This window comes from Felis catus, chromosome E1 (assembly GCF_018350175.1).
Source record: "Felis catus isolate Fca126 chromosome E1, F.catus_Fca126_mat1.0, whole genome shotgun sequence".
In the NCBI taxonomy this organism is placed as follows: Eukaryota; Metazoa; Chordata; class Mammalia; order Carnivora; family Felidae; genus Felis; species Felis catus.
This window is the reverse complement of record NC_058381.1, coordinates 59,904,690-59,932,097: the sequence shown is the minus strand read 5'-3', so window position 1 is coordinate 59,932,097 and position 27,408 is coordinate 59,904,690. Positions and strand designations below refer to the sequence as shown.

General features: G+C 61.1%; 1 protein-coding gene across 5 annotated transcripts in view; it reads right to left on the bottom strand.

Moving 5' to 3' along the window:
* Positions 1–27,408, bottom strand: part of RPTOR (regulatory associated protein of MTOR complex 1) — a 333,238-nt gene that overhangs the window by 42,088 nt on the left and 263,742 nt on the right. For all 5 annotated transcript variants that reach the window (XM_045044638.1, XM_045044640.1, XM_045044639.1 and 2 more), the window contains 8 exons: positions 19,942–20,016; positions 16,539–16,604; positions 16,064–16,255; positions 15,778–15,918; positions 10,570–10,687; positions 9,564–9,704; positions 9,083–9,241; positions 237–355 (listed from right to left, as the gene is read on the bottom strand). In XM_045044638.1, the coding sequence (XP_044900573.1) occupies positions 237–355; positions 9,083–9,241; positions 9,564–9,704; positions 10,570–10,687; positions 15,778–15,918; positions 16,064–16,255; positions 16,539–16,604; positions 19,942–20,016 (1,011 nt within the window). The remainder of the gene's footprint in view (positions 1–236; positions 356–9,082; positions 9,242–9,563; positions 9,705–10,569; positions 10,688–15,777; positions 15,919–16,063; positions 16,256–16,538; positions 16,605–19,941; positions 20,017–27,408) is intronic.

Sequence of the window (27,408 nt, the reverse complement as noted above, 5' to 3'; positions counted from 1 at the left end):
ACGTGGACAGGATCACGAGGGTAACGAACGGGAGCCCGTACCTAACTTCCAGGCGCCCTGACACAGCTGAGTGGAAGCAGGGCAGTGCCCCGACTGAAGCTGCACACAAACAGAGGTCGGGTACGCCGTGAGGCGCTTGTCCAAAGTCTCTCTAACCGCCTGGGGTTCCCGGCATGAATATCCGTAACGGGGGACCAGGCACTCGGGAGCTTTGCTGGGAACGCCGTCACACGTACCTTGTAGGCAATGCTGTTGAGCACCTTCATGGCCAAGTCGGAAACGTCTGGATAGGGATCCGCAGCCAGATGCAGTAACACTCTCCAAATCTGAGTGTAAACACTGTTGAAGGAGACTCCTAGGAGAGAGAAAGGGGATGTTTTAGCAACGGATAGCTGTGGCTGGTGTGCTTGGCCGGCTCCTGGAGACCTAGCTGCTGCCAGGAACGGGTGCTTTCCAGAGCTGGGGCTACGGAGCCTCATTTTTGTCATCTGGTTAGGGGCCCAGACACTCAGGGGTCCCAGCTGGTAACTAGGCTTGATGGCACGATTTCATCTTCTGAGGCTGGATATTCCTAGCAGGAAAGGTGAGTTAGGAAAGGCTGGCCTTCCTCAAAGCCCTGGCTGACTGGACAGCACTATCTAGCTCCCGAGGACCGTTCAATCTCACACCTGGGTTTCTAGGGAGCCATCACGGTCTACGTGAGCTGCGCGTGTTGGATGGGAGTGCCGCGTTCAGGGAGTGCTCTGGGCTGTGACACACTGACTCTCTTGTCTACACACCACACGTGGCACCGTCCTGAGTTCCCAGGAAATCACAAAGGGTGTGTGTGACGTGACCTGAGCCCTCCAGGTCCTCCCCAGGCAGCCACCACATTTCCTGGGTGTGTTCCACACTTCAGGTCCCGTCTGCATGTCTGGACGCCATGGTGGAGGAGATAGGATGTTGACACAGACGGGGTGCGTCACAGACACGAAGGAAAAGGAAGTCACGGAGGGCCTGACCCAGGAGTCCGCCCAGTCCTACTTGACCCTCACAGTCTCAGCCACAGGCGCCATCCCTGGGCATTACAGAGGGGCAGTGAGGCTGAACGCCCAGAGGATGAAGGGTTCAAACGCACGCCCGTCGGCCGTTCGGGCCAATGCCGCGTCCGCCACACTGTGCTGCCGTGGCAGCTCCAGTAACGGGCAGACGATTCCTTCTGTCAGGGGTGGGGCTGGGAGGTGAGCCTGGAAGCCTTCATGGAAGAGGCACGCAGTGGGCTTTGGAGGGGAGGCGGGACGGCTCTCCTGGCAAAAGCCTCGCTGGCGGAGCAAACGATGGACCGGCACCGAGGTGATGGGAACACAGGGAGCATTTGCGGAAGTGGCGAGACAGAGACCTGCGTCGCAAACCAGAGAGGACAGTGGGGCGGCTTGGAGACCGAGGGGGCAGGGCGGGTGGGCTGGGTGCAGACCCCTGGGGGGAGAGACCATGGAACCCGGTCGGCACCAGGCAGGGAAGGGGAAAGGCAGCCTTCCGAGAGGAGGCGGGTGAGGCAAGGCCGGGAGCGGGGACGAGGGCGTGGATGCCGCACCCTCGCTTGGTGCTGGGGCAGACCTGGGGGCTGGGCACGGCACCGGCCCTGCCCCCGAGGATACGCCGAGACCCCAGGTCATCTGCCCGGCCAGCTCCGGGTGCAGCCCCTCCTGTACCGGTGAGGACTTCAAATCTCACGAATGCTGCCAGAGGACGGTTGTTCTTCCATCACGGAATGGGCTGCACCCAGGCATTCAAGTTTTTCTTTTAATGTTTATCTGTTTTTGAGAGAGAGCGAGTGAGAGAGCGAGCGAGTGCATGAGCAGGGGAGGGGCAGAGAGAGAGAGGGAGATACAGAATCCGAAGCAGGCTCCAGGCCCTGAGCTGTCAGCACAGAGCCCGACGCCGGGCTCGAACCCGCTGAGCGCGAGATCGTGACCCGAGCTGAAATCAAGAGTCAGAGGCTTAGCCCCCCAGGCGCCCCTGCACCCAACCATTCAGATCAAAGGCTGATGGATGATGCGGAGGGTCACGCGGCACAACCTACGGCCTGGCATCTGGAGGCAGAGGCGGCTCTTCTTCCCACCCGCAGTCGTGGGGACAGTGACCCCGTGGCCACAGGGACGGAGGAAGCCCCGCCTCCCTGCAGCTCAGGGTGCAGAAGGTGCTGCTGTGTCGCCCAGGAGGGGAGGTGGCGTCCCTCGTGTGCTCGCTTGGAAGGACGTGCGAGTTCTGGGGCCTGCTGTGTGCGGCAGCTCACACAGGCTTTGTGGCCCTGGGGAGTCCGGCAGGGGCCCCCGTGGGGACTGGGGTTCCGTACAGATCTGGACTTGGGTCGGTGAGATGTCAGCTGAACACACTTTCGCTTGGAGGGGAGCTTGTGTCAGGGCGAGTGGTGCACACGGAGATGCGTGCGGTTTCCCTGCGCGTTTAATTCAGAGACGGAAGCAGAGCAAACACCTTCGGCCCTCAGGGTCCACAGCCATGGGACCGCCGTCCAGGTTGACGGCCAGGGTCTCTGGGGACATTTCCTAAAACCTACTTCCTGTGGTGGCAGAGTACCCACCAGCAGGAGCCACGCCCGGTGCTGTGTGTGCACCGTTTCCACAAAGGCGGGGAAGGCGGTGGGAGGCGTGGCTCCATAGGTGCCCACGCCAGGGTCACGGCTGCGCCACGCCAGCGCCACCAAAGGCGGGGCGAGCCACGCACAGAGGCAACGTGGAATTCAGAAGCTGTTACTTGCAGAAGATTTTGACTCTGACATAACCCCGTTTGTGATTCGGTAGAGAATAAAAAAGTTCTAATTTTCGCCAGGGTGTTTGGCCACAGTGAATGGGTCACTGTTAGCCAGTGAAAACCTTGACCCTGGGACAGAGAGGTGCTACGTTCGCTCACCTCCTCCCTGGGTTTGGCCGCCACGTGATCTGACACACGGACCGCCCCGTCGTCAAACCTGCCGCCAGCCACACGGAAGGCTGTGAGGGCCCCGCAGAGGTGGAGCCCCCGCGGGAGCCCGGACGCCCAGGACGCCCCAGCAGGCCCTCTGGGGCCCGGGAGGCTTCCGGGCTGTTAACTGCTCAGAAAGGGCGCTGTGTCTGGCCCTCACCCAACTCCCTCCTCACAAGCTCTGAAACCTATTTTCATGTCTAGACTCAAAGTAATAAAGGATCATAACTAATGGCTTTAGATTTATTTTTCAGGGCAACGGCCACAACTTTCTGAATGGCGTAAGAGGTAGGAAAATTTGCTCGGAGCTCCTGGCCAGCTCTGGATCCCAGAAGTCCCTGGAGAGCAGCCCAGGGTGAAGCCGGGTCTCAGGGTCGCTCACTCTGACGCCCTAAGAGCTCACCTGGGCTGTCCAGCAACCGGCGCCCAAGACCCGGGGCCTCTGCACTCGCCGCGCCCCTCCCCCGGTCGCTGCCCCCCCCCCCCCCCCCCGCAGGTGACGGAGCCCCTTGAGGAGCCCCTGGCTCGCTCCCTCCTCGGCCTGCCCTGCGGGAGGCCTGAGCCGTCCAGGCCCCCCCCCCCCGAAGAGGCCGCGGCACCACGCGGACCAGGCGGCCACCGCATCTGCATAACCCTGTCAGCGATGTTCCTCAGGGTCCCTAGACGACACACTTAATGATGGCCTTTAATCAAGGATCTCGGCCATAAAATCATAACTGATGCGGTGGCATCGGAAAAACAACGCCGTTCGCTTTCTCGCCGCCGTTTCCCGGCGGTAAGAAATCAGACTAATGGGCTGTAGAGCCTTGGCTGGGATCGTGTGAGGTCCCTCTGGCAGCAACCCGCTCCTCTCTTCCTCCTTTCTCGAGGTCCCTCTGCTCCTCCTGCTCAGAGCTCGAGGCTGTGGGGTCTCCTGGGCCGCTGGGGGCTGGCAAAGGCCTCCCGTCGGGACTCCTTGAGGCCGTGGGGAGACCAGGGGGGAGGGGAAGATGCCACTTCCGGGGCCGGTGACGGTGCCGCAGGGGACAAGTGGCTGTGCGCCCGGGGGGAAGGCAGCTCTGCTCCAGGGGCCCCCTCCTCCGGTGGTGCGGGCAGTGCCCGTGTCTCCGCCCCGTCCCTCGGCTCCTCTGTTTCCCGAGGGAGGGCCGTGGCCCTGACCCCCGGGGGCTGGCGCTCAGCTCAGCAGCGTGACTGACTGAAGTGGCTGTTGTGGGTGAGGCCCAGGGACAGGGACAGAGACCCGGGGGATCTCTGTGTGTTGTGGGGGGCCCCTGACGTCTGCACACGCACCAGGCAGGCGTCTCTCCCGACCTTCCCACTCCCACCTCCGGGCGCTTGGATGGGGTGGGGCTCAGGGCGGGAGGGGGACGGAGGGCAGGCCCGGCCGCCAGTGGCACACGTGAGCAGGAGACAGCAGCTTTGTTGAAACTGAGTGATGAAGGTGGCGATTTCCCTCCTGGTGGGTCAGGGAACCCCCCGCCCCACGGGATGCAGAATGTCGGTGGCAGGGAGGGCCAGGCACTGCTGGGTCGGAGGGGCCACGCAGAAACGGCCAGGGAAGGTTGTCCGGGCCTCGCTCAAGGGCCAGCATCCAGCCTGGGGAGGGGGGACGGTGGTGGGCGAGGTGAGACGGGCTGACGACGAAGGTGGGGGTGTCTGCGGGAGGAGGGCCCCGAGTAGGGAGCTGACAGCAAGTGCTTGTTGACTGAAGGCTTCTGAGTGAGGCTGTCGTTGGACAAGCCTGGCTGGCGGTCTGTGACGTGCGGGCAAGGTCTGAGGGGGGTCCCGGCACGCGGGGAGACAGGCTGGATGGCAGGGGGGCCGATGGGGGATCCGCGCGGGAGTCAGGCCAGATGGCTGGCGAGCCAGAGACACGTGGGCTTCCAGAGGTGAGGGGATACGGGGACTGGCTCCCAGTGCAGCCCGACACCCTTCGGGCTGGCCCAGTTCAGGTGCGGGAGGCCCAGGCAGAGTCAGCTCCTCCCAGTGGGGGGCAGCAGACATGAGGCACAGCAGGCGAGACCACCAGGCAGGGGGAGGGGTAGGAGGGGACCCAGAGGGGCTGGCGTTGTGGGACAGGTGGGAATGAAGGGACGTCCCAGGTTGCCATGGTTTTGAAAACCTCTTCTGCAACATTCAGGGAGAGGCCAGAGACTGCAGTCCTCGGCTGAAATTCGAGAAGCAACTGGCTTTAGGCGGGCGAGAGCCGCAAGCAGTGGGACTCTGGCCGACGCGTCCCGAGTGCGCGGTAGGCGGGGCACTATCTCACGGAATATTCACGAGCCGGCTCCCTCAACTCCAGCTCGCTTAGAACTTCTCAGTCAAGTTTCCAAGGACGTGAACGATGCACAGATAACGCTCGGCTTTCTGCAGGAGTCCGACTTTGTGAGCGACCAGGTAGGGGTGACAAGGCTGCCGGCTCCCGGGAGACAGACGGGGGTAGGGCGGAGGCGGGAGGTACTGGCCTCTCCGTCTGGCGTGGCGTCCGGTGAAATGCCGGTCTTCACCCCTCACGCCGCCGAGGCCCGCGCGGAGGACAAGATGATGCTCCTCCTCAGGGCCCAGCGCCGCGTCTGGGTGGGAGCCCGGCCTGGGGCACGTCCGGGCACGTCTCAGACACGCAGCACGAAGCCCGCGCTCGCCCAGGGAAGCGGCCACAACCCCACGGCCTGAACCCGCCGGGGCCTCTACCGGCACACGCGGTTTTCGAGACCCTGCCCAGGGGGACCTGCCGTGGATGACGGAGACCCTCTGACAAAAGGTCTCAAAGGTCCCCTGGCGACTCAGGACTTCAGTCCGTCAGGCTTCGCTTCCACCAGGCTCAGGAGCCAGGTGTGGCGGCTTCAAACGTTTCTCCTCCTGGTGGCCGGCCACGGGTGTGAGCTCACGCCCTCGGAACACGGGCGGGGCCGCACAGCGTGACCACGGGACCCAGACGCAGTCAGGACAAGACCCCGAGGAAGGCACCAGGGGGCACAGGGAGACCAGTCGGGAGGGCTCTACGGGAGCCAGCGCAGGGCCGGGGGGATGCTGGCCCGGGTGGCGAGGCTGCACGGGGGGGATGGGGGCGCACGGTCTGCAGGCGCCCAGGGCTGGGGTGCAGGGGTGAGGGGCAAAGAGGAGTCACAGGGGCGCCTGGATCTACCCCAGTGCCCTCGACTGAGGCGGACGGCAGTGGGGATGGCTGGGGTGGAGACCAGCTTCCATGTCCGTGATGTTTCTACGGTCACTTCCTCCAGGGCCGTGCTCCCGAAGCCCCAGACGTCGCCCACACTGAGGAAACCCTGTTGAATGAAGGAACCTCCACGTCCTGGGAAGGAGCAGGAGACCTCCCCGTTCACCTCACGGGGACGTCGGGGGACACTGCAGGGGCAGGAAGGGCGTGCCCTCGGGGCAAATGACGGCCTGGCCGGTTCAGCTGGCTGCTTGTTTTCGTGGGGCTTGCCAACTAAAAATATTTTCCGTACATTTTAAGCAGTTGGAAAAGAAATCGAAAAAAACAATAATGCTTTGCGATGTGACTATTTTCTAAAATTTGAATTTCAGTTGGTAAATTTTTTAAAAATAAAAAAAAAGTTATTTTCTTTTTTGACAGAGAAACCGCACACGTGTGCGGGAGGGGCAGCTGGAGAGAGAAGGAGAATCCCAAGCGGGCTCCACACTCAGCACAGAGCCCGACGCAGGGCCGGATCCCACGACCCTGGGATCGCGACCGGAGTCAAAATCGGGCGTCAGACACCCAACAGACCGAGCCACCCAGGCGCCCCCGCAAGTGGTTTTATTAGAACGTGGCCGGACTCGCTTGTCCACTTGATACCTCAGGCTACTTCTGTGCCACCTGCCACGCTGGAGGTGGACACTCTCTGGTCTGGGGCAGAGAACGTCTGCCGGCCCCTGACCCTGGCGGCGGGGGGCGGGGGGCGGTGCGCGGCGGCCAGGCCCCCCGCCCCCCCCCCCCCGCCGGCTGGTGGGTCAGGTGCGCTTACAGGAGCCGCGCGGGCTCCCGGAGAAGAGGCAGTGACGGAAACACAGCTCCGCGCGGGTCCGTTCCTCTCAGCTTTCCCTGTTATCTCGTGTTCTTCCACCATAGGTTTACACAGAAACACTCGCTTAGACTCACTCGCTTAGACCCTGGTTTTAAAGGACTCCTGTGGGGCCAGACCGGGAACTTAGTCATTACGTACAACGTTAATTCTACTGAAGGCCACGATCTGGTCCACGACAAACACCCTGCAAGGGACACTCAGAACACGTCTTGCTGCTGAGTTACCAGAACCTGTGTTCATGCCGAGCGCCAACCCCGCGCCTTCTGGGCACAACCCAGATGCACACATCTGCGATGTTGTCTCTGTTGAGACAGACCGCTTAAGCCGGTTATTTCTGAGCCCCGTTCTTGGTGGTGGGTGGGTGTGTTCGGCAAATAGATCCCTTTCTGGCTCCTGTCGACCTGGGGGGTGCGGTGGCCACATCTGGGCCTCTACGGGAAGCCACGTGGACTCGACCCGACTCTTGTTCTAGCAGAGGAGCAGACTCGTGTGGTCAACACAGGAACCACGGCCCTGCCCCTTTCGGATCATGGCAGAAAGTCAGAAATGCCACAGTCATCACGCGATGCGGACAGTGCAAGTGCGAGGGCGCTGGGCTCGCCACGGAAATAAGCCGACGACTCAGAACCAACCGCCGACGAGAGCAGTCCCGGCCCCACGTGACGGGCCGGCGAGGGGCAGCCAGGAAATCACAGATGCACATGCTGATGCCAGAAGGCAGGAAACCCGGCAAGTGCATGGGCTATTTCTATCCTCAGCTCCAGAAATGAAAACTAACTCGGTAAAGCTCAAGAAAAGAGAGGAGAATAAAGATACGAAGTTACCGGAACGAAACAGTAAGCTACAATAATGAAAAAAAGCAACAAAGCCCAAATTGGGACTTGAAAACACTAAAGAAATTAACAAACGTCTTGTAGGGCTTTCCGGGATCAACCCTACAAGCAAAAGCAAACAAGCAGCACTAGGAGTAAAAGGGGACGCTCCCGCGGAGACAGCAGGGGCTACGATGTCAAGAGAGCACTCCGCAGATGTTCACGGAGAGACGAGAACGCGTGCCTGAAACGGACGTCTCAGGGGAACACGATGCGCGAAGGTAACAAGCGAAGGAACAGCGCGAATGCTCGTGCTGCGGTTGGAGACCGGGACGCGGAGTGGAGCCCGCCTCTGACGGAGGAGGCGTAATTCAGCCGCCGTGGACCGACGAAAGGGGCAGGAGGAGAGCGGCGCGCACAGGGGGCAGAAAGCAGGGGGCAGGAGCCACCCCGCGAGGATGCGAGCCACACGACACGGGCCACACGTAATCTGGAGCCCGTACGAGGCGCCGTGAGCGCTTTGGGGGTTTGCGGACAGTAAAAGAGCCAGGACACGGGTGGACGGGCTCTGGGGCTGCAGCTCTGTCTGTGATCCCTTAAGACGGGAGTGAAATGCGCGTGGTGGGGTGTTATGTTAATGTCCCCAAGTTTTTACGTGTAAAGCGTTTCTCAACATGAAATAAAGCTCCAGCCAAGGCCTGGGAAACCATCCTGGGCATCGCAGCAGGGGCGGGAGAGGCCCGCCAAGCAGGTGCGGCCCTTGCTGCCAGCGCCCCGAAGACTGACAGTCGCACAGGAGGAACGACAGGAGGAACGAGGCGGATGCCCACGACCCCGTGAGGAGGGAAGATCTCTGGCGGGGGTGGGGTGGGGGTGGGGTGTGGGTGGGGCCGTCACTCTGCCTGGTAGAGGTGTGGAGGCCCCTGCTCTGCCCTGGCCGCGACAGACAAGATGTTTCCCGGGGTGAAATCAGCGAGGGGACGGCGAATGGGCCGTGGCGTTGGGCGTGGCGGCAGACGGAAGGTTCTGGCAGCCTCCCCACACCACGAGCCCAGAACGGCCCGTCGGCCATCGTTAGAGCATGGCGAAGGTGACGGAAACTTCCGGCTGCCCAGCACACGCCGCTCACCCCCACACCCCGGCTGACCCTTCTTCTCCGGCCGAGACGGTCCTGGCGTCTGCCATCTGGCGAGCACCGGGGGTGAGCCCTGGTGCCGCGGGGGTGGGTGGGGGCAGACAGGAGGGCCAAGGCGCCGCACTCACCGATGAGGGAGTTGAGGGCGGAGTAGGAGCTGACTCGGCGCATCTTGTCGATGGTCTCGAAGGACAGGATGTACTCCTCGTTCTCGGGGCTGCCCAGGGTGCTGCTGGCGCTGCTGCTGGTGCTCAAGTTTCCGGGGGAGAAGGCCACCGAGCTGCCCGCTGGCCATGGAGGGCGGTGGGGGGGGGCGGTCAGCCGGGGCTCCCGGGATGTGCGCTGCCCACGCGGCCCCGCCGGTCTCCTCTAGCCGCGCCCGCGCCCCCGGCGAGACCCGGGCTCCTGGTGGCCAGGGGCTCCACGTGGGCCGCAGGGGCACCCGTGCCAGGCTGCCTGCGGGTGTGCGGGCCCCGCTGGCCAGCCAGCCGATGGCACAGCGGGTGCGGGCTCACGGCAGAGAGAGGGACGGGGCGCCCGTGCACGGGAAGTTTCAGAAAACCGAACCCACCCCCGCCCCGGCCCAGGGGCCCAATTCCAGCATCTTACACTCTTCCGTCAAGCTCAGGTTCTGCAGAGATTTGTTCAAGCTTCTGGCGGTGGTGACGGCGCGAATGTTTCCGTACGAGCTCACGGAGCGGAGTCTGGGGGTGCACGGGCTGTCCCGCACCGGGGTCAAGCTACCCCCCTCTGGGAGAAAGAAGAAGGAGGAGTCAGTGGTGGGCCTCAGGGCACATCGCGCCCCCTTGGCCAGTGGCCACAGCAGCAGGTGACAGGAGCTACCGCCTGAAGCGGCGTGAAAGCCACCACAGGCCCCCCCACTCAGTGAGGGCCTCTGACACACGTGTCAGGGTCGGCTGGACGCCGGGTGGGGAGGGGAGGCACGACCAGGACCGACACCAGACATCCAGGGCACCACTGGCCACGGGGCCGCCCTGAGGGCAGCAGCAGGCGCCCTGTGGCTCAGCCGCGGGCCGCTGCCCTACAGGCGACGACAGGGTGGCGGCCGGTCGCCCTGCAGGACCCCCCCCCCCCCCCCCCCACTGCTTCTGGGCCCTCCTCCAGGGCACCAGCTGTTTCCACTGAGCAAGTTCATTTTCATTTCCCTTCCCTGATGTTCTAAAAGCAGTAACGCTTCTGTTATTGATCACGAGCCTCTTTCCTGCAGAAAAGGCTGCGTTTGTGGCGGGGGGGGGGGGGAGAGGGGGGCAGCCCAATATGATGAAATATAAATCCAGCAAAAAGGACAAATGGGAGAACAGGAGCTGCCTAACGTGACTCACGGAACAGGAAACCAACAGCTCATCACGGGAGGAGGTGACGTGCTTTTCCATGAGCCTCCCCCCCCCCCCGCACGCGTTTTGCTATCCTTCAAGATTCCCATGAATTTGATTCCCAAAAATGGTAGGAAAAAGGAAGGGTCTGAGGGTCAGTGTGGCCCCTCCTGCCGCCCTTTCCATTCTGCTAAGTGGCTGGGATGGCGGGAGTCATGGGGCCCTGCCACAGTCCTGCCCCGGGGTCCCCGGCCGGCCACTCAGGCATTATGCCGCCGTACCTGTGGTCGCTGGAGAAGGCAACGGGTAATTCTTCTCCTCCTCCATGAACTGCAAGGCCACGGTGCAGAAATTGCTTTCGTACTGGACGACAAGATGACTCAGAGCCACCACCAGTTCCTGCCGAGAGGGACAAGGACAACGACGCTTACCGGTGGCGGCAGAGGACTGCGGAACGGCAGTGAGGCTGAAAGTTCACGCCGAGCGCTCGAGTCACCAGAGAAAAAAGAAAGGTTAAAACACTTTGCACTCAGCGTTGGCAGGAGGGACTGGCCCTTCGGGGATGCGCTCGCGAGTGTCCAAGGGGAGCAGGAGCCCTGGACAGGCAGTGTGGGCGGCGTCTCGAGACGTGAACGTGGGCACGGACACAGGTGCGAATGACACCCTCCAGGGGCAAGGCGGACGGGTCACGGGAGCCGGGCTGAGGTACGTGTTGATTAGACCCTGCCGCTGGGTGAGCCATCTGAATTCCCGGCACATTAAAGCAGAGGACATCCGACAGGCCAGAGCACACCTCTTACTAAATGCAAAACTTGCAAAGAAAAATCAGTGTCCCGTCCCTGAAAGGCAGGGAAATTCTCCAGGATCCTTAGGCCCAAAACTGCTTGAGTAAAAGAGCACAGGGGCCTCTGCTGCGTGAGCTCCTGGGGGCCCCCAGCTCGCAGGGAATCCCTGTGGCCCCATGCTGCGGGCCTTCCGCACAGGTGCCCAGCTCCACAGGGCCCGGGACCCTTAGCGGCTGCCCCCTGTTCTCTCCTGCGCTCCCTCTCCTGCCTGGACCCCACAAAGTCCTTCGCCTCCTCCTGTCATGTTTGTGCACTGCTCCCAAGCCCACACCCGTGCCCCCCCCCCACCCGCCCCCCCTTCAAGCTCCTGGCCGGCCTTCCCATTGCTGGCCAAGCGTCTCGGCCTGAGTGCTCCCGCAACCCCAAACTCGGCAGCCCACGGTGTGTTGGCTCCACCCTTCCCAGTCGGCTCCCGCTAGGGACTCCTCGGTTCACGCCCACGGCACTACGGACCCCTGACCCACCTCCCACCCGATCCGCCCGAGTTGGACTGCACTGAGCCCCCCACAAGCCTGCTCACGCCCACTGCCCGACACCCCATCTGGCCCTTATCTGCGGTGCCTACATCCCTGCCACCCGCCCCCCACCCCGCAAACCGGAGCGCAGCCTCTGTGCAACGGAGAACAAGCCACGCAGGGGTCACCCGCCGGGCCCCTCCCGGCAAACACACGGCCTGTGCCTTCTGCGGAGAGACTCTCCCCTCCGCTCTGACGTCGGGTGAGAAAAGCTCACGGTGGCCCCTGCAGCAGGAGCTCGCGGCCAGGTCCCAGACCCTCTGACGCAGGGAAGGCCATCGAAGGCCAGACACTGAGCCGGCCGCCCCCGCCCGGTGGCTGTGGATCAAGTACGTCCTGCTGGGGCGGAGGACGCGGGAGGCGGCTGCTGCCGGCCACGGGCTCCTGGAGCGCGTCTGACCACAAAACACAAACGTGCGGGCAGTTCTGGCCGGGCTGCGCAGCCCAGCTGTGCCCTAGACTTTTGGAAGCAGTTCCCCACATGCACGCCCGCACGCGGAGATCAGCGCCCCAGCCCCTCCGGCCGGCGGCGTCGGTCTGCTCCACCTCCCTCCTGACCTCCAGCCTTCTGCTCACACGCGCAGCGAAACGAGGCCTTGCCCACCTGGCTCTCCGCCCCGCCATCTAGCACGGACCCTTGAGGGAGCCAGCACTCCCGCGCCGTGCCGGCGCACTCGATACCGTCCCCGAGCGTCCCCAGCTCACCCCGCGATCCCTTCAGGCCTCCCGCTCGGATGCCTCTCTGGGCACCCGGGCACCTTCACCCGGGGCTCGCCTCCAGGCCCACCCACCTTCACCCCGCTTCACCTCCCTCAGGGCACGACCGCCACCTGCTAGGTCACACCCGCGTCTGTCCAGCCTCCAGCCCACCCCGCCTTCAAGTGCAGGCTGTTCAGGCGGGTTCAGTTCTGTGCCCGATCGTCGAGGCCCGGGGACCCAGGGGGCAGCACACAGCAGGTGCTTAACGAGTACCGACTAAACGAAGCCTTTCCCTTCAGACACGTTACCATCTCCATCACGCGGCTCACCTCACGAAGGGCTCAGGGACATCGTGCCCGGGCTCCTGCACCGTCCCAAGGGGAACCCGCTAACGCTCTCCCTCGGTTGCGCGGGAGGTCAGACTGTGCGTCTTCCTGGCGTCCCCCCGCGGCCCCCGTGTGCTCTGGCGGCCACCTCCTCGTTTCCTCCCGAGGACTGCCCCCCACCGCGTGTGTCCAGTGACACATGACAGGCTGACACCGGTGGCCTGGAGATTCGCGCGCGGCCCCATAACCGTGGCGAGACGGCAGTGTTCGCGGGAGCGCGTCTGCTCCGACGTGACCACCCTCGGGCCCTGCCGGGCAGCTCGGCCCCACCAAGTCCACCAGGGACCTGACAGCCTCTGATGCTTCTCTCACTGCCGCTGAGTCAGACACGCCGGGAAGGCAGGTGGACATCACACTGCTCCTCTGTGGTCCGCGGTCACCAAGTACAAATGAACGAGACTCACAGCTGTGGAGGCGGACGGTGGCGGGGAAGCTGGGGGTGAGGATGTGGCTGGGCGGTGACCCACCCCGGCCCCTCGCCTGGCCCTTCTGGGGGGGCAGCTGGCTTCCGGGGGGCTGGGCACGCTGGGTTTGATACTTCACGGACAAGTTCACGTCCACAGAGGTTTGGGAGGCCGATGTGAACCTACTGACTCTGATGTTATCAAGTGAGCTCACTGAGTAAGTCACCCTCTGCCCTCGCATCGCCTCGTCTAGGAAAGGGTACTGTCACCATACAAAGTAAACGCGTGTGATCTTTTCCATACTGAATACGTGCGACTTTATGAAAATCCCACCATACGTCCCCACTTCTCTCCTCTGCCCCAAACAGGGGCACGACAGCAGCTGGTTGCACTTATCATCGGCGCCTCGGCCGCGGGTCAGAGCCGGCGACTCTGACCGGAGCGGCAAGGGGCAGGTGAGCTCGCGGAGCTCGATGCCCAAGCCCGAGCCGTGCTCCGGACCCTCGGGGCCCTGGAGCTGGGTCTCCCAGACCAGCAGGCTGGGCCCGAGCTCCCGACGGTCCTGCCACATGGCTCTGGACGAGGAGGAGACGAGTGCCAGCGGCGTCAGGGTTCTGCCGACGCTGCAGGGTCCGGTCTCTGAGCAGGCAGCACCTCTCTGCGCGGCTTTCCCCGCCCACCCCGCTCAGGCCGCGTCCTCTCTGCAGCTGCTGCCCTCCTCCCCGAGCCTCTGTGCCCCACGTTCCCACAGCAGACACGGCCTCATTGTCTCGGGGTCGAGCGCAGCCACCCCAGGCCTCACCCAGCAGCCAAGCACTTGCGGGAAGAGTGAGGAACTCAGCACGGTGAGAGCAGGTGCGCTCCTGACACGTGGGGCCCGGCGCCGAGCCACCGTCCTCCCCTCCCCCTCCCTGCCCCTCCTGCTTTCTGCTCCAGCCATCCGAACGGCGGGCAGCCCCCGGGCATACCATGGTCCTCACACCCCTGGGCCTTTGCACACGCTCCGCCCGCCCTACCTGCTCTGCTTGCCCCTCACCTCCCTGGCTCCTGGCTGCTCAGCCCTCCTAACCCAGGGGTGAGCTCCCACCTCCGGAAGCCTTCCTGACTCCTCTTCCCCGACGAGGCAGGGCAGGCATCACGCTGACGCGCTCCAGAGAGAGCTCCGGGCCCCCCTCTGCGGCCCTGCTCATCAATGAGGGCTCTAGAATGACTGCTGCTTCCCACGTCTGCCCCTCGGAGGCAGGCTCGTCTCCCACTCTGTGCTCCGAGGCCTCGGACGCACAGCCTGCATGCTGAGCCCAGGACGGAGGAGCAAATCCCCTGCCTCCAGATGAGGCACTCCTTAGCAGGGTGGGCTCTGATGTGCAGCCACGCCCCTGGGACGCAGCCACAGCGGGGAGCCCCCCAGGCAAGGCGGTCAGCAAGGCACCTTCGGGAGGGACGTGGCTACACCTGGGCATTCTCGTATCCAGAAAAAAGGGACACTGAGTGGACTTCAGGCAGGAACGGGACCCCAGGGCCCACACTGGGGCCGTGTTCGAGAACACGGCAGTCCCAGGTGCGTGCTGGCCAGTCTCCAGATACTGGAAGCTGACGGGGACGTTGTTTTAGTTTTTATTAACGTTCCTTTTCACGTTTCAGATTTCTGGAAAGAAGCAAGCAAGCTTTCCTTCTTTAGGAAAGGAGGGATCTCAGTGGACAATGAAAGAAACCACTAATTTGCCACTCTGATCAGCGGTGTCCAAGGGGAGACAATCTGCTGCAGGAGCAAGGAGGCTGGCAGGGCTGCGGGAAGCGTGCCTCCGATCGAGAGAGCGCGGGCAGCGAAACAGGGCCCGCCGCCAGGGTCTCAGGGAGCCTGTCCTTCCGTGTCTCCGGTCTGGCGGAAGTAAGCTTGCCCAGACTGCGTCCCTCCCGAGAAAATCAGGGGGTCCACGTGAGCAGACAGCCCCAGGCCACACCCTGTCCTGAAAGGCGCCCGGCCTCCCTCCTGCCGTTCCGCGACCTCAGCCACACCGGGTGCCGGGTGGACACACGATGCCCGGGAAGACCGCCCGTGCCGAGGGGACAGTCTTCTCCAGGCCACCAGCCGCCGTGCGGGTACCCGGTGGCGCCTCCGCCGGCGGGGAGTGGGGGGGGGACCTCGGGCTGTGCCGGGCCAGCTTCCGACAGAGGCGCGAGGTCTCCGGAGGAAACCCGAGGCATTCGCGCACGTGCGCAGACAAGTCAGAGCCGCCCCGTCGCGAACGTGTTCCGTTCCGCCGCTGACAAACACGGGGGCGGGGAGGGGGACACACTCCACAAACCTTTCCGTCTGTCTGTGGGTGTCTACTGCTCTTTTAGTCGCCATGATGTGTGTATGTGATGCTCCCAGGCAGGAAGGAGCCTATTTTACAAGCTGCCAGGAGGCGCAGCCTGTTAAATGCCTTTAAATGAAGCAAACACACGAGTATCTGGTGAAGAAACGCATTTTGCAGAGAATTAAACAAACATTCAAAGGTCCGCTCTCTAAAGGACGTGCGCCCCTGGGGACGGAGGGCTCACAGCTGCGGCCGAGGCCACGGGCTCCGATCCCTGAGCGCCGCGGGACGCTGGTCGCGAGGCGCTCTGCCGCTGCCTGCGGACCCGGGGGCCACGCACCTTGCGGACCACGGGGCTCCCGTCGTTGATCAGCTGGGCCAGCATCATGGCCACGTTGTGGTCGATGGTGGTCGAGTGGTCGGTCCTCTCCGCCGAGTTGCCCACAAACGTGCCGAGAGCGAAGACCGCCGCGCAGCGCACCTGCGGGCCGGGCCGGGTCACGGTCACGCCACAGAGGGCGGCTGCGGTCTGACCCCCACCCGGCCCCTTCCTTCTCGTGCGGCGCCCGGCGGGAAGCCGGCACCCTGGCCTCGGCCGGCCTGGGCACGGGCCGCGGCGGGCTCACCTCAGGGATGGGGTCGGAGAGGAGGCTGTAGAGCTTCTCGTGTGCGCTGTCCCTCACGCCGCACCACCTGGCCGAGTCAAAGTTCTGCCAGATGCGCCCCAGGCAGATGGCCACCCACTGGCGCAGCAGCGGGTGGGGGTCGTTGAGCTGCTCCAGGCAGATGGCGATCAGATTTCCCTGCAAGCAGGCTTCCTGCGAGAAGGCACACGACCCGTGTTCACCCGCGGCCCGGGGCAGGGGGAGGGGCCGGCCGCGGTCACAGGCCCGTTCCCTGGGGAAACTCTCACACCGCCACATCTGCCCCGGTTTCCTCGCTCCAAACGCACCACCTTCAACGTGCCCGGCGGACGGCCGGCTGGGGAAAGGAAGGGCCCCGTGTCCCGTGGTGCCCCCTTCTGGGGGGACCGGTTCAGCAGCCGCTCAGACCAGCATCCCCGCTCCCAAACAGGGCAGCTCCGGGGGCTGCGACACTTACCTGTCCTGTGTTGTAACTGTTCACGATCACAGCCAGGATGAAAGCCGTCATGGTCCGATGCTCAGCCTGGAAAACACAGGTTGGCCTGGGTTTGCGTGTCCCCGTGGCCCAGCAGGGCTCTCTCTGTCCTGAACCTTAGTGGCAAGCTTGGGGCTCCAGGTCAAGACCCGGTGCTGCTGCCTTCTGACCAGAGTCCCCGGGACAGAAAACCCCGCAAGAGGGTCTGAGGGCTCAGGGCTGGCCGCTTAGCATGGCCGTTCCCCAACAGGGGCAGGACGGGGCGGGACGGGCCCGCCGGGACCCTCTGCGCACAAGCCTGTCCCGCTCACCCTGTACCCCGTCCGAGCCTGTGGAGGCGCGATGCCCACCACCGCCCGGTGCGCTGGCAGAAAACGCGCGACTCCGGCACCCTGACTCGGTTCCCGGCTTCCCTCTTTCTGTCGCGTGGGTCTGTCCTCATCCTTCCCTTGTGCCTCTGCTAGCTGGGGAACCAGTCTGCTGTCCGTAACAGAGTCGTGGTGCCTGGTGTTGTTAACGTGCACCTGGGGCAGAGTCTGAGGTCGATCTTTCTCGCTCTCGCCCTTGGATCGGTCAAGGCTGCCGATTCCAACCTTCCTCCTCCGGTCTTAACCCCTCGAACTCACGACTACGGCCTGTGTTCACGGCCGGTGCTTATGTAGATGGCCGCACGCTAGCCCATTCCTTAGCCCGGTGCTGTGTTCTGCGCCCCCGTGGGCTCGGTCTCTTCCTGAAGCACGGGCTCCGTAAGCCCTTCACCGGGCATCCGAACGCGACCGATTGTGCGTCTGTGACCGCGGGCTGGCTTCACCGTGTCCCGGATGGTGCGCGAGGTGGTGGGGGGTTCCGGGGTGACAGTCGCTCTCCTCTAGCGTCCGCGTCCGTCAGTCCTCCTCCCGGCACTCTCAGCTCCTGTGCAAAGCCCTCTTCTCGTTCTGCTTACTTTTAAGATTTTCCCCTTTTGCCTTTGATATTTTCTACCTCTGTTAGGTTGGGCCTTTGTGTGGATTTGTTTTTATTTAGTCTTCTCAAGACTCACAGTGCTTTCACTGAGAACTCATTCCTTTCTTCAAACTGGGAAAATTCTCAGCCGTGATCTGTTCACGTCCTGCTTCCCCCCATGTCCCGAGTGCACACTCTGGCCTCAGGGTGGCAGCAGTGAGACGAACCCCCCCCCCCCCTTTGCAGGCCTCTGAGTCCCCTTCATGTGCTTCATTCCAGGTGATTCCTCCAGGAATTCTCTCACTGACTGTGCCATTCTACCGCTCGATTCATCCACGGAGCTTTGGACGGCAATGTCTGCGTCTTCCACTTACAGGACCCCCGCAAAAAACTGCCTACTGATGAAAAGAATCTAGTCGGTCCTTTTTGAGGATGAGTAAAAAGGAAAAAACAGATTATTTCCTTATAGCAGATGCAGAAGTACTTCTGAAGAAACAACCCAGTGGTGTATTTCTGGACCTAATTAAAGCAACAAATTGTTTCACTGAATCGTCTAAAACATACTTACCCTTATGGATTTTATAGTCTTTTCCAGAGAACTCTATTATGTTCGGTTCTTGGCTGCTAATCTCCTGTTTGCTGACTCCGCTCAGTGCTCCGTCCTGCGGGTCAGGAGCCGGCTTGTGCCTCTGGCCTGAGTCTCGCAGGCTCCGGGCCGTGCGAGCGCCTTGCAGGGTTTTGGTTCTGCTTCTTCCAGGGCCCCAGAGACCTCGGCCCAGACGTGGAGAGACAAACGGGGCCCTTTTCTGAGCCCTTCCCATGGGGGATGAGGGGTGGGGGGTGGGGGGGGCAGCCTCGAATGCTCCCGTATCCGCAGGGGTCCATTACGGTGCTGCGGCTCGGCCCGTCCTGGGTGCAGACCAGGGTCCGTGTGCACAGGGAACCCCAGGGTCAGCGCCCCCTTCCCGCTGTGGCTCCCTTCAGACTTCTCGCTTCAGTTTTTGGCATGGTGGCAATGTTCTTTCTTTCGAATGTCACTATGGGTTCAAAGCGTCAACGTGTTTGCAGCCAAAGAAGCGGGGCCCACGTGTGCCGGCTTGGCTCACCGCTTGGCCACGATCACCGCTTCGGTGTCCTTGTCCCTTTGGTCGACTGGATTCTTTTATTTTTTTCAACTTTTTTTTTTATTTTTTTTTATTTTTGGGACAGAGAGAGACAGAGCATGAACGGGGGAGGGGCAGAGAGAGAGGGAGACACAGAATCGGAAACAGGCTCCAGGCTCCAAGCCATCAGCCCAGAGCCTGACGCGGGGCTCGAACTCACAGACCGCGAGATCGTGACCTGGCTGAAGTCAGACGCTTAACCGACCGCGCCACCCAGGCGCCCCTGGTCGACTGGATTCTTGCCCGAAAAGCAGGGACGCGGCTGTTTCCAGGCCTCACGTGAAGTGTCAGCTTGCACCAGCAAGGATGAGGCTGTTCCCACACTTGAGTTGAGACACACGTGCATTACCTGCCTTTTCTGTAACGATCCAGCCTTTAACGTCTCCTGGTTTTTCTAGTAACCAGCATTTAGCTTAGAAAAGCTGTGGGGGGGCACCTGGGTGGCTCAGTCGGTTAGGCGGCCGACTTTGGCTCAGGTCATGATCTCACGGTCCGTGAGTTCAAGCCCCGCGTCGGGCTCTGGGCTGACAGCTCGGAGCCTGGAGCCTGTTTCGGATTCTGTGTCTCCCTCTCTCTGACCCTCCCCCATTCATGCTCTGTCTCTCTCTGTCTCAAAAATAAATAAACGTTAAAAAAAAAAATTAAAAAAAAAAAAAAAAAGAAAAGCCGTGGGGATGAGCGCAGACACTCGAACACGCCCGCGAGACGAAGCGACATCGAGGAGGGGACTCGGGACGTCTCCGGTTCTCTCCGCCGTGCTGGGGGCTACAGGGACGGAGCCCAGAAGTCGGGGACGGTGCAGCCGTGGGGGTGCCGTGTACGCACGTCCCTACCGTTAAGCGTCTCACAGAATAAGCTAACTTGGAACGTCAACGTTCACACTCTTCTTTCCTCCCCTGCCTTCCTTCCTGATTCATAAGGCACATCTGCCTCTCGTCGTGTTCCAGAACCTTCACGAGGCACACGAGCTGTCACATCTACTCATTAATCTAACGCGGCTGACAGGGTGCGAGGGAGAGCGGCTCCTGCTGTGCTGAGAAGACACGCCAGGGGGGCAGAGGAGCGGAAACAACCAGGCCGGGCCGCGTGTCTCTCCTACGCGGACGCACCGAGGGAGCGGCTCGACATCAGGTGCACGCCGCCCGCCCCCGCCCCGACGTGCCCCCCCCCACCCCCGCCCGTGGGGAGCAGCCCCGGCCACGGCCACCCCAGAGCGTGACCCGCCGGCGAGACAGACGACACGGACCCCGAGGGTGTCCCGGGAGGGGACGAAGCCTTACTGGCATGTACGGGTCTGCCAGGACCGACAGGAAGTATTTGTGACCGTTGTCCTTCACCAGGTCAGCTTGGCACGACTGGGGAGAGAAAGAGACAGGGAGAGACCGTGAGTGCGCGTGCCAGCAAGGGCCCTCTCGCTCCCTGTCACGGGTGAGTGACGGACGTGCGGTCAGGGTCGGCTGCCTTAGGAGTTTTCTCCTCCCGCGACCAACGTCCGCTCGGCAAAGGAGCTGGAATGGTGTCCGCAGATGCACCTCACGCTCCCTTGCACCCGCGGCCGCTCCAACGGGAGGGGGCCCTGGAGGCCGCCCTCGCCTCTGCGCCCCTGCCCACCCCCTCCCTTCCCACGTTCCCCTCCTCCCGCCTTCCGAGAGGGGGGCGCCCGGCGCTCGAAACCCTCCGGTGTCGCCGCAGACCCCAGCCCCTGCTGAAGCTTCCCTGGGGATTTTGGGAAAATGATCCCTGGGAGTCACTCGTGTCACATGTTCCTACCTCAGCCTGCGCTTCCCAGAGCAGAGGCCCAGTCCTCACGCCACAGGAAGAGTGCTGAGGCGGTGCCGTGGAGTCAGGGGTAAGCGCACGGTCAGGGGCGCGGCTCCCCCGGCTCTTCGGGCCGCGCTGCACCCACAAGCACCTGCATGGCTGCGGGTTCACGTGCTCAGCACACGTCCGAGGACCCGCTGGTGCCGGGCGCTACTTTGGTCCCGGACGCAGAGACGTGACGCGCACCCCACTCCCAGTTTCTGGAGGAGACCACCGTGTGCGTGTGACGGCCAGGAGACACTGGGGACTTGGGGGCTCAGGGGAAGGAGGGGCGCCTAAGCCGAGGGGCAACTGGGATCTTCTGCAGAGTCGTTACGGAGGCGAAGGCGAGCCTATCCCTTGGGATGTGGGACGCAGACGGCACGGGGCTTCGGATGCCGCGCGGGGACCCCGAGGAGGCCTGAGGGGCCTGGGAGGGTTAAGGTGGCGGGTCTGCAGGTTGGCGTCTTGAGGGAACCACAATGGAGAGTGAGCGGGACCCGAAGGAGAGGCGCGCGCAGCAAGGGCAGAGGGGGTGGAGATGGGGGCGACCCCGGACACGGGAGGAGGAGGCTGTTCCCCCGGGATCTGGGGAGGAGGGGCCAGGGGGCCCACCCGCCCAGCAAGATCGAAGAGGCGGGTACCGGTGGACAGGTCCGCTAGGAGGAGGAGCTCAGTCTGGGGGCCACTGCATTTGAGGCGCCTCTGAGACCAGCAGAGCCGTCGAGAGGCAGGAGCACGTGGCCAAAGGGCAGGGCGCGGGGTCCAAGCTGACCTTCTAGGTCGGAAGTCACACCCGTGTTGGGTAGGAAGACCACAGAGGTGGAGGGTGCTTGGGCCACGGAGGACGGGGCCCCAGAGGACACGGAAGACGGGTGCCCGGGAGCAAGGGGCTTGTAAGTGACGCCTGGGGCTGAGGACTTGGAATCCTGGAGGAGGGAGCCTGGCTCAGAGGCGGCATCAGTGTTCCCACGAGCACGGATTTCACACCAGGCTGGCAGGCTTGGGGGCATTTTGTACGTGCTGGCTGGTCAAGGGGCTCAGATGATCGAGCCCCAGACACTCGGGTAGAGGATAACATCTGCACGGCTTTGGGTGAAAGCCTGAAGGTGGGACAAAGTTCCTGTTTGCACGTAGGAGAGGAAAGGGCAGAACGGGAGGCAAGGAGCTAGGTCTCATGCCAGGATGCCCTCTCGCCAGCTGGGGGACCCCACTTTAGAAACCCGCACTCGACTACTGGAGTGGCCAAGGAAACACACAACACATCCAGCGGCATCCGCGAGCGGGAGAGACACACAGATCACGGATGCCCCCATCCTTGGAGACGGTGACCCTCGGAACGTGGCCGCGACACCGAACAGGCTCCTGGATCCATTCCAGAAAAACTGATCTGGGGTAACACGTGCACAGAGACATGGCACGCTCCATCCGGAGGTCAAAGGCCATCACAGAAGAGTAAGGACAGAATTTCTGACGTGTGCTCCCCCCAGCTGTGTGCCCCTCACCCCCAGCCGTGTGCAGCCCCCTCCCAGCTCTGTAGACGTCATGCCCGGCCCTGCGTCCCCTGCACACCGCCCGCTTCTGGGGGCTCTGATGATCAGGTGTTTCTGCCTCTCTGTACTAAACCCATCAGGCGGCCGCTGGACTCCCGCTACGTGGGAGCTGAGCAGGTAGGCGTCGGCGGTCAGGAGGCAGGGGCACCCCGGACTCAGGTCAGCAGGCTAACTCCCGAAGAGCCAGGGAAGCCAGGGAAGCTGAGGGGCCCGCCGCTCTGAATGAAGTTTGTGACGGCAGAAGGAGAAAGGCATCAACACCCTGTCCTCTCTGCAGACACTCAGTGCAGAGGGCCTGGGGGAGGGCAGCTCTTTCACAGCTGCCCAGCGGCCCCGGCGTCCCTGGGGGCAGCGGTCGGGTGCCCGGGTCTGAGAACAAAGGCCCCTTCTTCTGTTTCGAAACCAGGCGCTCGACAAGTCAGATCAAGGCCTACGCGTCTGCAGGGGAAGCTCCCTCAACCTGTCTCATCAGAGAGGAACACGAGGCCACTGGTTCACATCCCACTCATTCGGGAGGGAGGCCCGTGTCGCAGCGCCACACTTCCGTGCACCTGCTCTGATGGGGCGGGTCCCCCGGGGGGAACCGCCAACAAGGCCACCTGCCTGTTCGGTCCTTGGCAGGAGACGCCTACCGACCGGCTCTGAGCTCGCTCGGACTTTCACCGGCTTCGCTGTCCCAGTCCCGCCCTCCGTCCACACCGCAGGCAGGGAGCCGGGACACCCGGTCCCTGGCCAAGCGCCTCGCTAGAAGAAGGAACACAGGCCTCTCAAATGCAACGGACGGCCCCGCAGCAGCTGCCTCCCTAACCTTGTATCGTCTGACTCCCCCCCCCCCCCCCCCATCAAGCCGCAAGTGTGACATATCAAGGCGGGAGAGGAAAGGGCATGAATACGAAATGGTTTTTCCTAAGCGAGCCCCTGCCCACCACACGCAAAACCCACCCTGATGTGCTTTTAACTCTTGTCACAGTTCTGCTTCTTCCCTCTCAGCACTTCAGGGAAACGTACGTTACACTTTTTGAGAGAGCAAGCAAGCGAGCGAGCGAGCGAGCGCGTGAGCACAGCAGGGGAGGGGCAGACAGAGGGAGAGGGAGAATCCCAAGCAGGCTCCGCACTGTCGGCGCAGAGCCCGACGCGGGGCTCGATACCACGGCCCTGGGATCCAGACCGGAGCCGAAATCCAGTCGGATGCTCAACCCGCCGAGCCACCCAGGTGCCCCTAGGGAATTACATTTTTGAAACGAGGGCCAGGGAGGGGAGGAAGAGAAGCAGAGCAGCAGAGGAGGACGTGAGCACGCACCTCACGTGAGACGCGGAGACGCGGTCTGCGGACGGGTACAGGACAGAGCAGAGAACAGAAGGCTGGGGTCTGCGAGGGTGAGTGTAAGAGGCGAGGCAGCTGTTCCTTGTGGGCACCCTCTGGCAGAGCCGGCCTCCTCTCCTCTACGAAGACTACAGTCTGTCCTGGGGGGGCGGGGGGCAGAGGCACAACGGAACACAGATGGACAGACTACTGTCGGCAGGACAGTCCTGAGCACCGGTGGGCGCGGCGACTCATGACCCGCCGTGCCCTTGGAGAAACTCACACGTTTTGTAAACGTACTTTAAGAGTTCAAAACTCAGGGCGCCTGGGTGGCTCGGTCTGTTAAGTGTCCGACTTCAGTTCAGGTCATGATCTCACGGTTCATGGGTTTGAGCCCCGCGTCGGGCTCTGTGCTGACAGCTCAGAACCTGGAGTTGCTTCCGATTCTGTGTCTCCCTCTCTCTCTCTGCCCCTCCCCTGTTCATCCTCTGTCTCTGTCTCAAGAATAAACAAACATTAAAAAAAATAATAAAAACTAAATAAAAGTTCAAAACTCAAAATGCTGCAGAAAGGCATACATGGGGAAGTCCGCTGCCATGCTGGGTCCCTGCAGGGACTGGCATGACGTTTGAACGTAACACGAAAATAAACGTTAAACACGATGCAAGTTGAAGCCTCCCCTCAGCGCTGCGGTAACTGCCGCGTTGGCTTATTTCTTCTTCCGGTGCTTCTCTGTGTAAGCGCAAGAAATCCGAGGACCGTGGAGACGGAGCTAGCCCTTCCTCCGACACGGGGACCACCGTCTGTGCCCTGCACCTTGCGCTTCTTCACGTGCCGCAGCCCTGCCACACGGAGAGTTCTGTCTTCACGGCGAATGCGGAACAGCCCTTCGGAGAGCGTGGCTCATTCATGCACGCACAGGCCAGGCTGTGGGTTCCCAGAAGCAACACGGCCCATCACAGGGTAGGTGTGTGTGCAGTTTCGGCACTCTGTCCTCGCAGCTCAGCCTGCCATAAAGCACCTGAGTGCTTGCCCACCTGAGACGTGAAAAAACCCATATTCGGTGCAGCCCTACTGTGCACTTTCCTCATCATGGAGAAGCCTGAGCCTGTCCCGTATGTGTAAGTAAGGGCCATTTGTATGGGAACTGCGGGTTCACGTTCATTCTTTGACTGTTTCTCTACTGGACTGTTGAGAGTTTTTCTTGATTTCTAGGAGCTCTTTATATATTATGAAGGCTAGCCTTTCACCTGGAAGAGGAGTTTTAAGTATCTGCGACCCACCAATGCTTGCCTGTTTGAAAATTTGCTCGTGTTTTTTTCTCCCCCCATGCAAACGTTTTATTTTCATGCAACCAAATCTATTAATTTTCAGAGATAGCTACATTTTAAGTTATAGCCGGACAGGCTTTCATCACTCCAAGGTTAAGCTAGAATTTGCCTGGGTTTTCTTCTAGTGCTCTTGTGGTGTCATTCTTTATATTTAAATAATTTACCTCTTTAAAGTCAATTCTGGTGTTCAGGATGTGCAGACAGTGAGCTCCCCTAGTGCCAAAAATTCGGGAATGCATCATCTTTTTTTTTTATTACACTTTTTAAGTTTTATTTATTTTGAGAGACACAGAGACAGTGTGAGAAGGGGAGGGGCAGAGAAAGAGGGAGAGAGAGAATCTCAAGCAGGCTCCGCACTGTCAGTGCAGAGCCCGATGCGGGGCTCGAACTCATGAAACCATGAGATCGTGACCTGAGCTGAAACTGAGAGTCGGACGCTCAACCGACTGAGCCACCCAGGAGCCCCCGGGAACACATCATCTTTACCGCTGAGCTGAGATGCTGACTTGACCGTGCACTGTGCCTTGTGTGCGCTGAGGTCCATTTCTGTTGTGCCCATTTGTCAGCCTGTCTGTCCATAATCCAGCCCCACAACGCTCTTTATTCCTGGGGCTTCATCGTTAGTTTTGGCATCTGGGACGATTAGATCCTTGCCGTTTTTCTTCCTAGTCAAAGTTTCCCTGGCGAGTGCTATTTATTTCTCCGTAGGAAGTATGTCTGTCTAGTTCCAGAAAAGAGAGAGGGGGGGAGAAAAAGCTTGCTGGTAGTTTTATTGGGATCGTCTTACAGTTTAAATCAACTCAGGGAACCCTGACATACTGACGATAACAACCCTTCTGTAATTAAACTGCCTATGTCTTCCTTTGTGCGCGTTGAATTCTCTGCTCTTCAGGAGTGTTTTCCGGTTTCCTTCATGGGGGTTTCTCATGCTTCGGGTCGGGCTTATTCCCAGATTTAGGGCTCTCTTGCAAACAGGGCGCACGTATGTTCCGCCGGTTGTAACCCGTGGTTTCTGGGTATTAATCCAAAGTCTCCTGTCTCATAAATTCTCTCATTAGCGGGATCTCACGGACGCCTCTGGGTTTTCCAGGCATACGGTCCTAGCTGTGTGTGGACCGTGGTGGTTTGCCTCTACTTTTCTAACTTTTGTGCCTTTAATTCCAGCCTCTGACTGTGTTAGCTGACAGTGACAGTGACATCTTCCTCTGCTCACTTTTGCTCTTGCGTTTCCCCATTAGTATGCTGCTGGCTTCTGGGCTGACAGGAAACCAGTCTGAATGTTAGAGAAGCAGCCACTGGTGCCGTTACTGAGCGGTTTTCTTCCTTCGTGAGATCGACCCCCGCCTTCTTGTACTTGTTAGCGTTATTACTGTAACGGCTCAGCTTTTTAAAGGTGGACGCTGAGCCAAGCCTTCACCCGGGGAAGGACCCACTGGGCAGCGCTGTGCAGCCTTTCTGTGCTCTCCCGACTTATTTCCAAACACTCACAAGTATGGATGGAATGTGCTTTGCTTGTTTTGTGTGAGCCTTTTAGTGTTCTTTGCGTGTGCTGACGTGTGTAAAACATAAAATTTACCATTTTACCCACATTTATTATTATTATTATTTTAATGTTTACTTATTTTTGAGAAAGAGAGAGAGGCAGAGTGTGAGCAGGGGAGGGGCAGAGAGAGAGGGAGGCACAGAATCCAAAGCAGGCTCCAGGCTCCGAGCCGTCGGCACAGAGCCCAACGTGGGGCTCAAACTCGTGAACCATGAGATCATGACCTGAGCCAAAGTCGGAAGCTTAACCGACTGAGCCGCCCAGGTGCTCCTATTTTACCCACATTTAAAGCATGCGCTTTGCTTGGGGCGCCTGGGTGGCTCCGTCGGTTGAGCGTCCGACTTCGGCTCAGGTCACCATCTCACGGTTCGTGAGTTCGAGCCCCGCGTCGGGCTCTGGGCTGACGGCTCAGAGCCTGGAGCCTGCTTCCGATTCTGTGTCTCCCTCTCTCTCTGCCCCTCCCCCGTTCATGCTCTGTCTCTCTCTGTCTCAAAAATAAATAAACATTAAAAAAAAATTAAAAAAAAATAAATAAAGTATGCGCTTTGGTGGCCCTGAGCACAGTCACAATGCTGTGCCCGTAGGTGCCAACGTCAATGTCACGCTGGCTCCATAAACAGCTGCAAGGTGTCCCTTCACCTCCACTCGGGAGAGATTCTCTGCCCGGAATGACGGGGCGTGGCAGGACCTTCCTAGCACCCTCTCGCTACTCCTTCTGGGGAGACGGTCTGCTCGAGCTTTTTACTCCTCGGATCAGTTTGAGAAGTTCTACCTTCCTAGAAATAGAAGCCTGCTGTATTCAAGCGTTACTGCACTTGCAGAGATGTGCACAGTCTCAGGACCACACCTGTCCTCCCTCCCATAGTGTTTCCTGCCTGGTCATTTCTAGATGGTACTTGGCCCCCTTAATCAGGTGAGCAGATCCTTCCCCCCACAAAGAAGCCACTTCTTATCTATGGTTTCATTTTCATATTTTTGTTTGCAAACTCAGAGAAAGCCCTCTCTTTTATCTTTATCAAACTGCTTTTTTCTGCTCGTCTGTAGTCCCTTTCGTGTCACCGTGTCGTCCATCTAGCTGGCCGCCTGCTCTGCTGTGACTCTGTTAGGACGGTGCGGGGACTTAGGACTGTGAAGTCTTCTCTGAACGTGGCTTTAGCTGTGTCCTGGGGGTCCGATGCCCGTTATTTTCATCCTCTGTGCTTTTGGAAACTATAATT